This window comes from Salmo salar, chromosome ssa05 (genome assembly GCF_905237065.1).
Source record: "Salmo salar chromosome ssa05, Ssal_v3.1, whole genome shotgun sequence".
In the NCBI taxonomy this organism is placed as follows: domain Eukaryota; kingdom Metazoa; phylum Chordata; class Actinopteri; order Salmoniformes; family Salmonidae; genus Salmo; species Salmo salar.
Genome location: NC_059446.1, coordinates 57,523,685 through 57,539,400, shown reverse-complemented (window position 1 = coordinate 57,539,400; position 15,716 = coordinate 57,523,685). Strand labels below are relative to the sequence as shown.

Genomic DNA, 15,716 nt, shown 5'->3' with positions numbered 1-15,716 from the left:
AGTTTCTATGGATACAACTGACGCCTTTTCGCATTCCGTCACCAGATAATTTTGTTTTTGGAATGTAGTTGTTTCTTGTTCCCCTGTTATTATAGCTCAGTGGGTGTTCCAGTTTCACCAAGTGCATAAATAAACACATTAATACAAAATAACTGTAAATTAACAAGTAGGTTTATAGCTCTTATTTTGATTAATATTTATTTTTCATACACTACTAACCTGTATGCATCTATCTATATGCAAAATAAACTTCCGATTTTGGAAAGTTAAGTAGATGCAGAGTTTCTGTCTGGTTTCTGTTGATGGAAAATAAACAAGATGAAAACAGAGATTATCTAAACTTTTAGCAAAAATGTAACACTTTTGTCGCGATAGCATGTGGATAACTCAGGCAATGAACAAACTACCGCGAGATGTTTGGTCCTTAATTTTTGCTATTCATAATCTCAGTACGCATTGTATCTGGCGTACTCTCCGTCGTTCAGGTGTGACATTACGTCGGCCATAGTACGTAGGTATGCGCTAGTGAGAAGGGGAATGTCGGGTTGTGAATGATCGGTTTCTGAGCGGCAGCAAACGTCAACATTATGGGTGAGCCTACTTACTCTATCAAAAATGTCCGAAAACTGCTTTGGAAATTACATTTATAGCTTGTTGTATCAGAATGGCTATTTTAAAGTAATGGTTGTTCGTGGCTTTCTAGTTGTCTGAGTAACCAACGCCCAGTCGTCCCCCCACCAGTTGTTGGATGAGTTGCTAGCTGGTTAGCATTAGCTTAGGCATTTCCTGTGTAGTTATTTTGTCCCTCATCACGAATTACTTGCGCCAATTTTACCTACCTAGTGGTTCATTCCAAACGCTAATGTTTTATTTGATGTATCTGGTGTTTGTTAAGTAAACTCAATCGAGGTAACGCTAGCTAGCTTTTTTTTTTATTGTGGCGATAACGTCATGTTCACCACCTAACGTTAGCCAGCTGGTTTGCTAGCCTGCGATTCAGAAAATGCCAACGCCATGTCCTTACCCTTAAATTAAATTATTGTCCCAGTATTCACCAAGCAAGCCATTGTTTATTGTTAATGGTTAACTAGCAAAACAATAATGTCAAGCAATGTATTTACTTCCAGCTACTTCAAACACTTGATTTTCCCATGAGTGCTACACTGAAAAATAGATTGAAGTGTGTGTGTGTGTGACACCATATAGTGTAGAAAACAGCAAACCAGAGTATGTTCTGATAATCTGAGGGAAGGGGACAGATGAGGATAAACACTCGCTCAAACCAACACAGTTAGATTCTCAGACCTTGGATAGATCTAAGGACAAGTCAAGTCTGAAGATGGGTATCTTTGGGTGTCTGCCTTTTCAAATTGGTTTGGGGGTAGGACCAAATCAAAGCGAGCCAGGTTTTTTATTAAATTAGGCCTATTAAATTGCGATGAAGATCCACTCATGACTGCATGACAAAAATGTGTACTCCTCTCACGACTTCCTTCAATTGACACGATAACTGAAACGGAAACCACACTAGCTAGCATAATCGTGAAGAAAGATTTGAATCAGTTGCCAAAAACATTTTCCGTGTAACAGTGTAAAGCATTGGATGCTGGTGGGAGGACGGGCTCATTGTGATAGCTGGAATGGAATATATGGAACAGTATCAAACACATGGAAGCCAGGTTTGATGCCGTTTCTTTTATTCTATCCATAACAATGAGCCCGTCCTCCTATAGCTCCTCCCACCAGCATCCACTGGTGTACAGATAGTGATCTCACTCATACCATGCATGGACATAAAGAAGACATACAATTTCAACGATAATTTCGCACAGACATAGGCTTTCAATTGAAAACATTTGAACAACAGTCCAAGGCTAAGGGCATCAACAGAGATTGGGCTCCGTTATAACCCATGGCAAAGCCAACAACATTGTATCATACTATCCAACTCTGTGATGTTATGCTTGCTAACCTAAGCACACATTATTTATCCCCAGGCTTTACAGTTTGTGAAATTGATTCTGAAAACAGAATTCTTTGTTAGGATTATTACTGATATTGATTGTTGTCGCCTGTGTTCTCTCCTCTGGCTCTTACCTCACTTTGGACCACATCGCATGATTATTTCCATAAAACAGCTGTAAGTATAGATGGATTGGTCAGTTAGGCCAATGTTTATTTGCCTTCTTATCAGAATTACTTTCCCATCATTTTTGAAGTAATCTTGGCCTGTTACAAAACATTGCAAGCGCTGTGTTGGTGATGTTGTGCTCGTATGTTACTTTCCAGCAACAAAAGAATCTGGAGGGGTATGTGGGCTTTGCTAGCCTTCCCAACCAAGTGTACAGGAAGTCGGTGAAGAGAGGCTTTGAATTCACCCTGATGGTTGTGGGTAAGAAAATGCTATTCATATATTGAGGTCATGGTTCAACCGAGTCATGTTTTCAGTCATTTCAGTTCACACAACACAGTTGACCAGTTAAAGCTCTGTATGGTAAGTTTACATTTGGAGAAAGGAATAGTTATGTACAAGCAAAGTGCATGTATGTGTGTGGTTTTAACCACCTCTCAGTCGGGGGAGGGGAGATAACCTCTCTCGTTTACTTTTTTCCACATCTGCCTGCCTTTTTTAAAATAGCATTGTTTTGATTGGATTTATTAAAAACTGCGCAGTATTCTCAAAAATACGAGAGTGCCTTTGAAGTACTTGGATGCGGTCGTTGAACTCGGCCAGGACCTTCATTTGCTAATCAGTCACTGTTTGGAGGGAAAATGTTTCTTTGGGTCAAACCATTTCCTGTGGTCGGCATAGCAGAAGTTCTCCCTCACTGCTAAGAATAGTTCATCTCGCATTTCATCTGAACAGCAGCCTCTTTCTGAGCCAGTCATGGGTTTTATCATTGATCAGTTTAAGAAGTCAGGCTACACTGGTCATTCTATCTAAACATGTCTGCCTTGCCAGGCATTCGCATGCAACGGGGTTCCTCTTAAACAAGTCACCATGATTTACCCTGCTGTATAAAATGTCCTTTAAGGCAGTGTGTTGGATGGTGCCCAAGTTGGCTGTTGGGGCCCAGAAATGCCTTGAAGATTTCGCCAGCCTGATTGTTGCAATAATAATACGTTTTTTAAAGTCCTATTTCTGTGAATGCAAATGCATCACAAACGATGCATACTTTGCATATGTGAAGCAGGCTAGTTTATATAAATACACCAGTGTTTTCCATGTAACAGGACAGATTGGCGTGCTGCGCTCAACAAGGCATAGTGCGCTGTGCCAGTCACCGCTGATAACGCTAGCCCTTTCTCACACTACCAGTGACCTAAGCCAGCAGGGACATGTGGGCGCAAAGCTCCTCAGGACTGGGTAGAGGAGCTAGCTCTGCCTACTGCCGAGGCAGTGCGTATGCAACAGTGTACGAGACTGATATTGCTGAATAAGCAAACTATCAACCATTTTCTTTTTTTCCTGTAGATTTTGTATTAAAATGTGATGATACAAAATGATACACTGTTACATACACACTGTTACATACACACTGCCTCGGCAGTAGGCAGAGCTAGCTCCTCTACCCAGTCCTGAGGAGCTTTGCGCCCACATGTCCCTGCTGGCTTAGGTCACTGGTAGTGTGAGAAAGGGCTAGCGTTATCAGCGGTGACTGGCACAGCGCACTATGCCTTGTTGAGCGCAGCACGCCAATCTGTCCTGTTACATGGAAAACACTGATGTATTTATATAAACTAGCCATCCATATTCATAGGAGGATGAAGATGGGCATTGAAATGCACGTCGTCAAGTGCAATCACTCAACGCAAACGGTAGCTCTCAACTCTCAATACTGTGGCCTGTAAACAGCAGCTAGTTGACGATCGAGGTCAGTGCCAGTGGTCATTTCCACTGCCCTAATGATTTCATTCCCCAGGAGCATGGAGACCAGGCACACAATGGCTAGCCACGCTAGAGAAACGGGACCACACAGCCGGCATGATAAGAGGCATTCTCTAGCCACGTTCAGACCAGGAGCTGTTGTCCTAGCCCTTTACACAATCATTAGATGGATGGTCGTCTTGGACAAATGTCAATGGCCCTCAATCAAAGACATGACCTTTGATGGGATTTATTGGCTGGGCTTTATTAGATGCTTCTACAGTACCCTGGGATGCCTCTAAAGTTGCATGAATGGCTATCACACACTGGGATGTACCTGCTTTCAACATGTATGGTTAGCTGTTTATAATGTCTTTGAATGTTGTTCTTGCTGATATATATACTGTGCACACTAGGCCGATATGTTGATTTGAATTGCATCGATTCAGTCATTTAAAATGACAATGATCCTAATGTGGCAACACAGTCATTAGGCTATATGAGCCATGCTAAAAAAGAAAAATAGATTGTTTTATTGCAACTGTTTTTGTTTTCTTCTTCTAGGTGAATCAGGATTGGGCAAGTCCACGTTGATCAACTCTCTGTTCCTAACAGACTTGTACTCGTCAGAATACCCTGGGCCTTCGCACAGAGTCAAAAAGACTGTACAGGTAGTTTAAAACACTTCTGCTTAGGGGTCCTGGATTCTCTTGTTGAATATCCTTATTTCACTGATGACCATGTTAGTTTTCCTCACTGTTGATACCTTGGCATTTAAAACACATTCTGCGCTATGGAGCAGACTAAAGTATTCATACCCCTTGACTTATTCCACATTTTGTGTTACAGCCTGAATTTCCTCACCCATCTACACACAATACCCCATAATGACTTGTTTTTATTTTATTTTTGCCAATGTATTGAAAATGAAATACATTTACGTAAGTATTCACACGTCTTTGTCAATACTTTGTAGAAGCACATTTGGCAGCAATTTACAGCTATGAGTCTTTCTCGGTAAGTCTCTAAAAGATTTCCACACCTGGATTGTGCAACATTTGCCTTTTTAGTATTTAAATGTTTTCAAAGCTCTGTCAAATTGATTGTTGATCATTGCTGGACACCCATTGTCAGGTCTTACCATAGATTTAAGTCAAACTTGTAACTCGGCCACTCAGGAACATTCACTATCTTCTTGGTAAGCAACTACACTGTAGATTTGGCCTTGTTTTAGGTTACTGTCCTGCTGAAAGATGAATTCATCTCTGTGTCTGGTGGAAAGCAAACTGAACCAGGTTTCTCTTTAGGATTTTGCCTGTGCTTCGCTTTATTGCGTTTCTTTTTTTTTATCCTGAAACTCCCCTGTCCTTAACGATTACAAGCATACCCATAACATAACACCATTTTATGCTTGAAAATATGGAGATTGGTACTCAGTAATGTGTTGTATTGTATTTGCTCCAAACATAACACTTTGTATTCAGGACAAAAGTGAATTGCTTCACATTTTTTGCAGTATTACTTTAGTACCTTATTGTAAACAGGATGCATATTTTAGAATATTTTTTTCTGTACAGGCTTCCTCTGTCATTTAGGTCAGTATTGTGGAGTAACTATAATGTTGATCCATCCTCAGTTTTCTCCGATCACAGCCATTTAAATGCTGTAACTGTTATAAAGTCACCTCTCCGGCAACTGAGTTAGGAAGGACGCCTGTATCATTTTAGTGACTGGGTGTAATGGTACAACATCCAAAGTGTAATTATTAACTTCACCGTGCTCAAAGGGCTATTGAATGGCTGCTTTCAATTATTATAATTATTTTTTACCCATCTACCAATAGGTGCCCTTTGCGAGGCATTGGAAAACATCCCTGGCCTTTGTGGTTGAATCTGTTTGAAATTCACTGCGCCATTCAAGACGTTTCAGCTTTTCATTTATTTAATGTAAAGAATTTCGAACAACATTATTCCACTTTGAAATTATGGGGTATTGTGTGTAGGCTTGTGACCATTTTTTTTCTCTCAATATAATCCATTTTAAATTCAGGCTGTAACACAACAAAATGTTGAAATGGCAAGGGGTGTGATTATGTTCTGAAGGCCCTGGATGTGATTTAGTCCAGAAACTTGCTCTACTTGGTCTCCAAAACCCAACGTGATCTCCACACAGATGCTCGTCTGTTTTTCTGGTTCCTCTGCATAGTTGGGTAATGGCACGGTGTTAGACTGCATGTTGATACAGGCAGCTAGAATTAGCGTCACCCACCTGCCTCAATGTTGTCTTCCTGAGAGGTTGTTTTGGTCCTCTTCTTTCCCTTCATTGGGATTGGCAGTATGCTCATTTCTTCTGTGTTGTTGCAAACACTCTCTTGTGGAGACAGGTGTTGGCTCAAGGCATTGGGTCCTGCATTCTTTTCCAAAAGTTACACAACCAGAAGTGTAGTGGGCGCTTGATATTCTTACGACGGTTATTAGGAAAGTTGTATTGTTCACTATCTCACTGTCATACACCAAATATGAACAGTAACAGTATGCATTTAGACAAGCCAACTATTGAACGCTAATATAATTCTCTATTTCCCAGGTGGAGCAATCCAAAGTGTTAGTAAAGGAAGGTGGTGTTCAGCTCCTGCTCACAATAGTCGACACCCCAGGATTCGGCGACGCTGTGGACAATAGCAACTGGTACGCAAAGTTTGACAACTCCTCCATTTTGGCTCCAGTAAACGCATTGATCTTGACCCATTTGACGACAGCCATTTCAGCTCATAGCTTGCGAGCAGGTTTCTAGGATGTAGCGACCATTTTTGGCTCAATGTGTGTGGGTTTGTTTCCTCCCTGTGGCTGTGTGTACCGCGCAGCTGGCAGCCGGTCATCGACCACATAGACAGCAAGTTTGAGGATTACCTCAACTGTGAGTCGCGGGTGAACAGACGACTGATGCCCGACAGCAGAGTGCAGTGCTGCCTCTACTTCATCACCCCCTCGGGACACGGGTGAGTCTGGGTGGGAGGGAGGGAGACAGGTCGGACACTGTGAATGAAGGGGTAGGGCGTCTTGAGATTTACTCAGATTTCACAAGTGTAAAGTACAATACCCCATATTAGAAATTCCAATAATTTTTGGCTACTGCCTCTTATAGGATTTTTTTTCACTCTTTAGGGTTGTTTTGCAGTATACATACATAGTTGTGTTTCATATGACTGTTAGTGCTAAAGGGCATTGGCCATCCGTCAGAGAAGGCTGTGTGTGTATCGTGGCTGTGGGGTAAATGGGGTGTGTGCATCTTCTGTTCTACGGGGCGTTGTTTTTACAATCCCCCAGTCAGTGTTGAGACAGGCTCTTAGGATGAGCAGCTTATGCTGGCCTCTCACACACTGACCCCTCACACACACACACACACACACTCCTCACAGCACCAGCTGATATAAGCTGACTCGCACTTGAGTGCCTTGCACAGTGACACTCCTCACGGGAAACAGCTGGGGAAAGTGTTCTGGACACAGTAGTTATTTGTGTTGTCATTGTTGATAAATGACTTGTTTGTTTACACTACTAAAACTCTATGGCAAACAATGTTTTATTAGTTAATAGATGTAAGGAAAGAAATGTGAGCTTGGTGGTTTTCTATGAAAATAGTGGACCTGTCAGGAATCTGTTCATCAGTACCCCTACACCACCATTTATGGTATTAATGTACATTTTGTCACGTCTCCCTCCAGACTGAAGCCTCTGGATATTGAGTTTATGAAACGGTTGCATGAGAAGGTGAACGTCATCCCACTGATCGCGAAAGCAGACACTCTCACCCCAGAGGAGTGCCAACGGTTCAAGAAGCAGGTCAGTGGGCTCTGTCTGGGCGGGCTGGGCATCAAGGGTTTACACAGACCAAGACCTGATTGTTGCAGATAGAAATGGAGTGTTTGGACAGAATGGGCGGTTTCCCATTCCACATACTGCTCTGACGATGCCCTCTAAATCACCCCTGGGCAGTACAGTCTGAATGGACTTGATACCACATGATGAAGAACTGTCTCACACGTCTTGTGTATGTTCATAAAACATACTGAACCTTCCCTCAGATCATGCGGGAAATCCTGGAACACAAAATCAAGATCTACGAGTTCCCAGAGACGGATGATGAGGAAGAGAACAAACTGGTGAAGAAGATCAAGGTATGACACACGCGTACCGCGAGTAGTTGTAAGCACCATGCGTGTACCAACGAACTTAGCCTTTTCAACTGTTAGGCACTTAGCTACATCACTCCCGCCTGGATATTGGGATCGCAATTGTTTTTGCAAAATCAACAATTCCCCGCTTATTATGCGAGGCTGTGCAAATTACCAATCACCGCACTATTACCACATAAAACAGTAAAATAATTGCAACATTACCGCATATAGCTCTCAATCACTGCACACAAAAAAAGAGTGCTGGACATTTTAACCAATAATGCACTTTTACTGCATAAAATGGTTCAATCAAGCAGCACGTCAAACTTTTTTCCAAATTGGTCGAAATCGTCGCAAATTGCCATGCAAAACATCCGAATTGCCTCAGCAAAACCAAATTTTTTGACCCACAACTAGTCTCTCACAAAATTCTGGATTGTATATATACACATACATACACACACACACTCGCCTCACACACCATTGTGTTATTTTGCTTGCAGGACCGTTTGCCCCTGGCCGTGGTGGGCAGTAACACCATCATCGAGGTGAACGGGAAGAGGACCAGAGGACGACAGTACCCATGGGGAGTGGCAGAAGGTACCAGGCATGATGGGAGATGAAGTTAGGGGAAAATGGAAAATCTGTTAAGAGGCTCCTTTTGGAGAGGGGTTTAAATATGTATTGATTGTCTTTCCTTGCAGTTGAGAACGGAGACCACTGTGATTTCACCATCCTACGAGACATGCTCATCAGGTACAGACTCAAAACATGAAGTTACAAAAATGTATAGAAAATGGGGAAATTACAATTTATTTTATTTTTGTAATGTTGTCAACCACATTGACCATAGCCTCAACTTGATAGTTTTCTAAGACTTGTTTTGTTGCGTACAGAACCCACATGCAGGACCTGAAGGACGTGACCAATAACGTCCACTATGAGAACTACCGTAGCAGGAAGCTGGCGGCCGTCACCTACAACGGACAGGACAACAACAGGGTCAAGGGTCAACAGTCGACGAAGTGAGTCCAACAGCTACCAGTGGTTCTTTATTTAACAAGGCACAGCCTGACTCTTTTTGATTCAAGGCAAATTTTACTGGACATCTGAGACATTTGAAATGTTTTGTCATATTGATGTGATATTTAGGCTGTATATAAATGGATGTTATTGTCGTAGTGTTCTTTTGGAGTTTTTCCCCCCAATATAGGTCCATCATTCCAAATGCAAGTATTATAGCTTAAAGGGATACTTATGGATTTTTGCAATGAGGCCCTTTATCTACTTTCCCAGAGTCCGATGAACTCGAGGATACCATTTTTATGTCTCTCTCCGTGCAGTTTAAAGGAAGTTGCTATCTAGCACAATGCTAACTAGCGTAAGCGCAATTGCTAACTAGCCTTGCCCATAGACTTCCAGTCATTGCGCTATCTACAGATACCCATGGACTTCCAGTCATTGTGCTAACGCTAGTTAGCGGTGCGAGCCAATGCTATCTCGAACTTCCTTCATACTGGACACAGAGATATAAAAATGGTATCCACAAGTTCATCTGACTCTTGGGAAGTAGAAAAGGGCTTGGTTGCCAAAATCCATAACTATCCCTTTAAATTCCACACTGTTGCTCTCTCACACCTAAGACCCTGTTATGTACACCAACCACGCTCCGCATCGTAGCCCTTTTACTGAGAGACACCCTCACACACTGCGGTTCCTAACGCACAGCTAAGCACCAAACACATGCTACTAATGTAAGGCTACTACTGCACACTACTACTACACACACCGTTTCATGCCTCTTGAAAAGTGGTTTTGTTTCTTTGTGAACTTTTCCTTGTTTACCGCGAGAAAGTAGATGTTTCGTTCTTAGTGTATGTTTTTGTTAGTGCGGTCAGTCCGTTTTGAGTTTCTCCGTTGTCGTAGTGCATGATTTCATCACAGCATGCTAAGTGTGTGTTTCTGTTTTTTTAGACATGACACAGGTGAAGGCATGTAAGTGGTCAATTTATGTTTCCTTAGATCATTTTGTTTTAATATACCATTTTCCTCCCTCCCTTTCCTCGTGTTCTTCTGTCTGGGTTCTCTTTCTCCCAGTTCAAGGTGTTGTTCTCCTCTCCTTTCCTCCCCCTTACGTCAGACAATGTCTCAAGGAACCCTGTACATGCCAACATTCAGAAGTCAACTTGGAATTGATAAATATGCATATTACACTGAAAACACTTCAAATGTAATTAGCGTAGTTGGACTGGTGGCTTCTTCTCACTTTCAATTGAGTTTACTAACATTTAGCTAAGCTAACATCCCAAAGCACCACTTTTTCACTACAGTTACTCACTAGCCTCTGCTAACAGCTTAGCTAACTCAGCTCCGTGATTGCTTGGTGCTGGTCTTTGAGTCCCCTGCTCCAGAGCAAATTGGGTTTCTTCTTCCCTCTGCTTTTCCACACTTCAGTCACCACATTGTTGGGTCCTACCATTCCTTTCATGCATAGATCCTTGTATGTACCAATTCCCTGTAAGGAAATGGGGGTGGCATTACTGTGCGGATTGTTCCACTGTGTTGGTGATGGAGGGGGTCGGTGCACTGTAGGACTGGTCTGACTGTTTGCGTGCATACGTGTGTGACCCTGCAGGAGCCCCCTGGCTCAGATGGAGGAGGAGCGGCGGGAGCACGTGGCCAAGATGAAGAAGATGGAGATGGAAATGGAACAGGTGTTTGAGATGAAGGTCAAGGAGAAGATCCAGAAGCTGAAAGATTCCGAGGCTGAGGTAACATCAGTCACGTTGCCTTACTAAACTACTGACCCCTACCGTATGGTTTGACTTCTTACTTCCTGATGCATAAACACTCACTTTTTGGTGGGTGTTGATGCACTGAAAGTCTTAGTGAGACAGTGAGTAGGGTGTGTGAGCGGATGTGTTTGACTAGTTCTCGTGTGTGTGTGAACTTCACTGCCCCTCTCTCTGAAGTGTTACATTTCCAAATGCACACTTATTTAACCAGGATAGTCCTCTTAGCAACAATTGTCAGTTATTCAGTGAGTCACAGTTGTGAGCATGTCTTTTCAATTGTTTACAAAATCTCTTCTTCTGCAGCTGTCGAGGCGTCATGAGCAGATGAAGAAGAATCTGGAGGCCCAGCACAAGGAGCTGGAGGAGAAGAGACGCCAGTTTGAGGATGACCGGGCCAACTGGGAGGCCAATCAGCGTCTGGAGCAACAGAGACTGGATGCCTCCAGGTAACACTGTCTGTCACACACCTGAACTGTAGCGGTGACTTTGGTTGTTACAAAAGTAGCTCTATTTATTGTTGTCTGTTGGATAGAGAAAAAAGCTCAACTGGACACACAAACAACGGGTCTGTGCAGGACGTAATACCAGCGTGTCCCACTAGACGTCACTGTTGTATAAGCATATCTCAACCACTGTTTGTAAATGTTTGCATCATTATATTGCCTTATATACTATATTCAATGCAACATGATCTCCTCTACAGGACTCTGGAAAAGAACAAAAAGAAGGGGAAGATATTTTAGATGGTGTTTCTGCAGAAACACCAAGTTGTACTTGTTGCCAGCTCGGACATCCGTGTGTGGCACCAAACCAACACCAAAGCTCTTGTACAGCCCAGCTGGGTCTGCATGTACTGTCACAATGACCGGAAGAGAGCTGCCTGTGGACTTCTCCAAGGAATGTGTTTACCTTAACCAAACTTACCGTCTTAGACAGGCCAAAACCATATATAACTGAATACTGCCCAAGGTTGCAATGTCTATTTAACAACTGATGTCTACAGTTTTATGCAGAGCAACAATCATGTTTCAGTGGTTTTATTCGTTTACATGCACAAAAGATCTTCCATGATGTGGAAAAGGAAATGGCATTTCCAAAATCCTTTTTGTTTAGTAAAGTGTAACAGATAAACCTCATACTGAACAGCTCCCCATGCAATGTAGCCTAACAGGAAACAACTGTCTCGGTCTCTCAATAGGAGGAATGGGAAATCTAAGAGGCTAAAATGCACCTTGGGCTTTTTTTTTATGGCTGAAGCTTTTTCCAAAATGTAACGCTTTCTTCTGTTTTTAGCAAATTTCACTAGCCTTGGACCACCATTAACTTCATAAATGTTATATTTCAGTTAGTTTATTTTTATATATACACCGAGCCAGCTAAAGTCCTTTTTTTTTTGTATGTAAGAATTCTTATGAAGATTTGACCAGTTTCCGAAGTGGATTGACTGTTTAAAATACATTCAGTAGTCGTACAAAGAGCAAAAAAAATAAATGAAAGGAATATTTCTGTAACTCCACATGTCATCAGATTAAGTGGGAAAGGAAAGTCAACACCGTATTTTGCTTTGGCTATGTACTCCATCTGTATTTTTTATTAGTATTGTACAAAGTCACTTAATAAACGTGATAGACTTGCAATGCAATGAATGCTGCTAAGAGATGCATGTTGATACTGCATTACTACATTCAGAATACCTATTATGTAGGCCTACTGAAATGTAAACACTTTAAATGTTTAGTATTAATCTGCTTTGTCTACACCATATCTCCACCAGAGGGAAACATGGGTTTCCTTTTCAGCGTTTTCTCAGTTTAGTGGTTTTACTTTTGATCTAAGTATTCTGCCACATTACATGCACAATATGAATGTTTTCAGAGCAGTAACAGGTTATTTCCTTTAATATTTTTGACATTTCACACCACAGTAATATGCATATTCCTTCATTTTCTAAAGCAATTTTTGCTAGTAGTGTTCATTTGCTGACTCAAAATGGTTTCAAAACATTGGACATCACGCTTGACTGAAACAATCATGCAAACACATGTTCAGTGCACCCTGGTACACACTTGATTCTTTTGATGCAAAGTTGTATGTAGTTGCTTTGGAGATCCATTAGAAGGAACCTGCAGGAAAAACAGTAATCAACAGTATGTCCTAAGAGGGGAAAAAACAATCACTCAGATTGAGTCATAGATACACTAAATGCTGGTATTTTACCTTGTTCTTCTGAGCTCCTTTTACCCATCAGTCCAGCAAGACTCAAATGTTTGCCCTGGAAAAGAGGTGAGAGTAGGGCTATTTCAGAATGAAATAAGTACATCTCCCGCAGTGATCCCATTTTGACATTACACAGCAGAGCCTCCTTGGTGGTTTTCATACCTTCTATCATAGAATTACATATTTAATAGGATCTCTGTGCCTTATATCCCATTAATATCTTCATAATAGTAGCCTCAGTAAAATTGAATTGAAATGGTCGTGGCGGCTGGGTAGGTTAGAGCGTTGGGCTTGTAACCGAAAGGTTGCGAGTTCAAATCGCCGAGTTGACAAGGTACAAACCTCTCGTTCTGCCCCTGAACAAGGCAGTTAACCCACTGTTCCTACGCCGTCATTGGAAATAAGAATTTGTTCTTAACTGACTTGCCTAGTTAAATAAAGGTAAAATAAAAAATTACCAACAGTGTCTAATGCATGCAACACTTACCTGGGATTTTGCTGCAAAGAGTGGAAGGGAAAAAGCAGAAATACAGATGAGCTTTTATAGAAATAGAATATTATATAAAATATTGAATTATTACTAGGACGTAGTTAGCCTACCAGAGCCTCTTTTCCCCATAAGGCCGAAGAATTGGCGTGACTCAGGTTTTCGAGTCATTCTTTTCAGGATTTCTTTATATTGCTCAGATAGTTGCCATTTCCTCTGAATCGATAAAAAACACAATTTGGCTTATTCATTTGATAGTAGCCTAGGCTAATCATGAGATGGTTATAGTAATGCCCGTGGCTGATTCCTAAATAGTCCACATTTACAAATGTACGGGACAGTGCTGAAACATGTTTTATCTTAATATCGACAATGACACTATAGGCTACAGTCAAATATTTAAAACATATTTTTTTTCCAATTTGAGAGAAGTGTCCTACCGTTTCATTGTCTTCTCTCCAACTGTCATCCAAATATTTTTTTTGGCTGAGGACAGTTGCCAAAACGAGGGAAAATACCATAATGAGTAGAATTATCTTCATTGTGGTAGCAGGTGTGCTGTGCGTAAAGTTGTTCCTCTTCGTGCGTTTATTTTATTTGATGAGAGTAACTGTACTGATAAAATCAGACCAATGGCCTGAATAAATACTGAATTCCTATAATATCAAGAGTTTCAAAGATGCAGCCTTCTGCAATATCACACGGAGCAAATTTAAACAGAGAGAAGTGCGTCTATCCATTGGCGCGACATTACAATCGGCGCTTTTATGCAGAAACAGAGCTGAAGTGGATGTCAATGTCAAGCCGTTTTGTTGTAACATAATTAGGTCGCATTATGAATCAGTAAGTATGCCTTTGTGTTTCAATTTCTGAAGGGGAAAACCACTGTTGCTTCTATTCAACAGAGGCCTAAAATCTAAATGTCTGGAACAAGGCTAGCCTACTTTTGGCACTGTGCTGGACTCGCAAATCAATCAATTCCATCCAGAAGTACGACATATACAAGTGACGTCAAAACGTCATATTTAATACATGGCAGCCTATTTATAGCGCTTTTGAATGACACAAGCCGCTTTATATAGTATAAAAGAAACACAAGAAACGTTAAACAACAAGTAGGGAGTAGGACTCCCAAAAATGACGCAGAAAAATTAATCCATGCTTTTGTTACTTCTAGGCTGGACTACTGCAATGCTCTACTTTCCGGCTACCCGGATAAAGCACTAAATAAACTTCAGTTAGTGCTAAATACGGCTGCTAGAATCCTGACTAGAACCAAAAAATTTGATCATATTACTCCAGTGTTAGCCTCCCTACACTGGCTTCCTGTTAAGGCAAGGGCTGATTTCAAGGTTTTACTGCTAACCTACAAAGCATTACATGGGCTTGCTCCTACCTATCTTTCCGATTTGGTCCTGCCGTACATACCTACACGTACGCTACGGTCACAAGACGCAGGCCTCCTAATTGTCCCTAGAATTTCTAAGCAAACGGCTGGAGGTAGGGCTTTCTCCTATAGAGCTCCATTTTTATGGAATGGTCTGCCTACCAATGTGAGAGACGCAGACTCAGTCTCAACCTTTAAGTCTTTACTGAAGACTTATCTCTTCAGTAGGTCCTATGATTAAGTATAGTCTGGCCCAGGAGTGTGAAGGTGAACGGAAAGGCTGGAGCAACGAACCGCCCTTGCTGTCTCTGCCTTGCCGGTTCCCCTCTTTCCACTGGGATTCTCTGCCTCTAACCCTTTTACAGAGGCTGAGTCACTGGCCTACTGGTGTTCTTCCATGCCGTCCATGGGAGGGGTGCGTCACTTGAGTGGGTTGAGTCACTGACGTGGTCTTCCTGTCTGGGTTGGCCCCCCCCCCTTGGGTTGTGCCATGGCGGAGATCGTTGTGGGCTATACTCGGCCTTGTCTTAGGACGGTAAGTTGGTGGTTGGAGACATCCCTCTAGTGGTGTGGGGGCTGTGCTTTGGCAAAGTGGGTGGGGTTATATCCTGCCTGTTTGGCCCTGTCCGGGGTATCATCGGATGGGGCCACAGTGTCTTCTGATCCCTCCTGTCTCAGCCTCCAGTATTTATGCTGCAGTAGTTTATGTGTCGGGGGCTAGGGTTAGTCTGTTACATCTGGAGTATTTCTCTTGTCTTATCCGGTGTCCTGTGTGTATTTAAATA

The 15,716-nt window shown here is 42.0% G+C and overlaps 2 protein-coding genes across 3 annotated transcripts; one reads left to right on the top strand and one right to left on the bottom strand.

The window, feature by feature from the left end:
- The first annotated feature begins 373 nt into the window (after positions 1-373).
- LOC106605262 (septin-7) lies at positions 374-12,482 on the top strand. Of its 2 annotated transcripts, XM_014200706.2 has the most exons (15): positions 374-591; positions 2,139-2,140; positions 2,290-2,392; positions 4,433-4,539; positions 6,455-6,555; positions 6,732-6,866; positions 7,593-7,710; positions 7,953-8,045; positions 8,549-8,645; positions 8,750-8,801; positions 8,942-9,070; positions 10,020-10,040; positions 10,681-10,816; positions 11,144-11,286; positions 11,544-12,482. In XM_014200706.2, exons 1-15 carry the CDS (start codon positions 588-590, stop codon positions 11,581-11,583), a joined length of 1,281 nt encoding a protein of 426 aa, XP_014056181.1. In that variant the 5' UTR covers positions 374-587; the 3' UTR covers positions 11,584-12,482. The 2 variants fall into 2 exon arrangements, with proteins under 2 accessions (XP_014056181.1, XP_014056182.1); XM_014200707.2 differs by lacking the exon at positions 10,020-10,040.
- Positions 12,204-14,566, bottom strand: LOC106605263 (protachykinin). The gene is made up of 5 exons (XM_014200708.2): positions 13,985-14,566; positions 13,658-13,760; positions 13,545-13,555; positions 13,058-13,112; positions 12,204-12,963 (listed from the first exon to the last, which is right to left on the bottom strand). The coding sequence occupies exons 1-5, from the start codon at positions 14,084-14,086 to the stop codon at positions 12,953-12,955; spliced, it is 282 nt and encodes a 93-aa protein (XP_014056183.1). The 5' UTR covers positions 14,087-14,566; the 3' UTR covers positions 12,204-12,952.
- Positions 14,567-15,716: the final 1,150 nt, after the last annotated feature.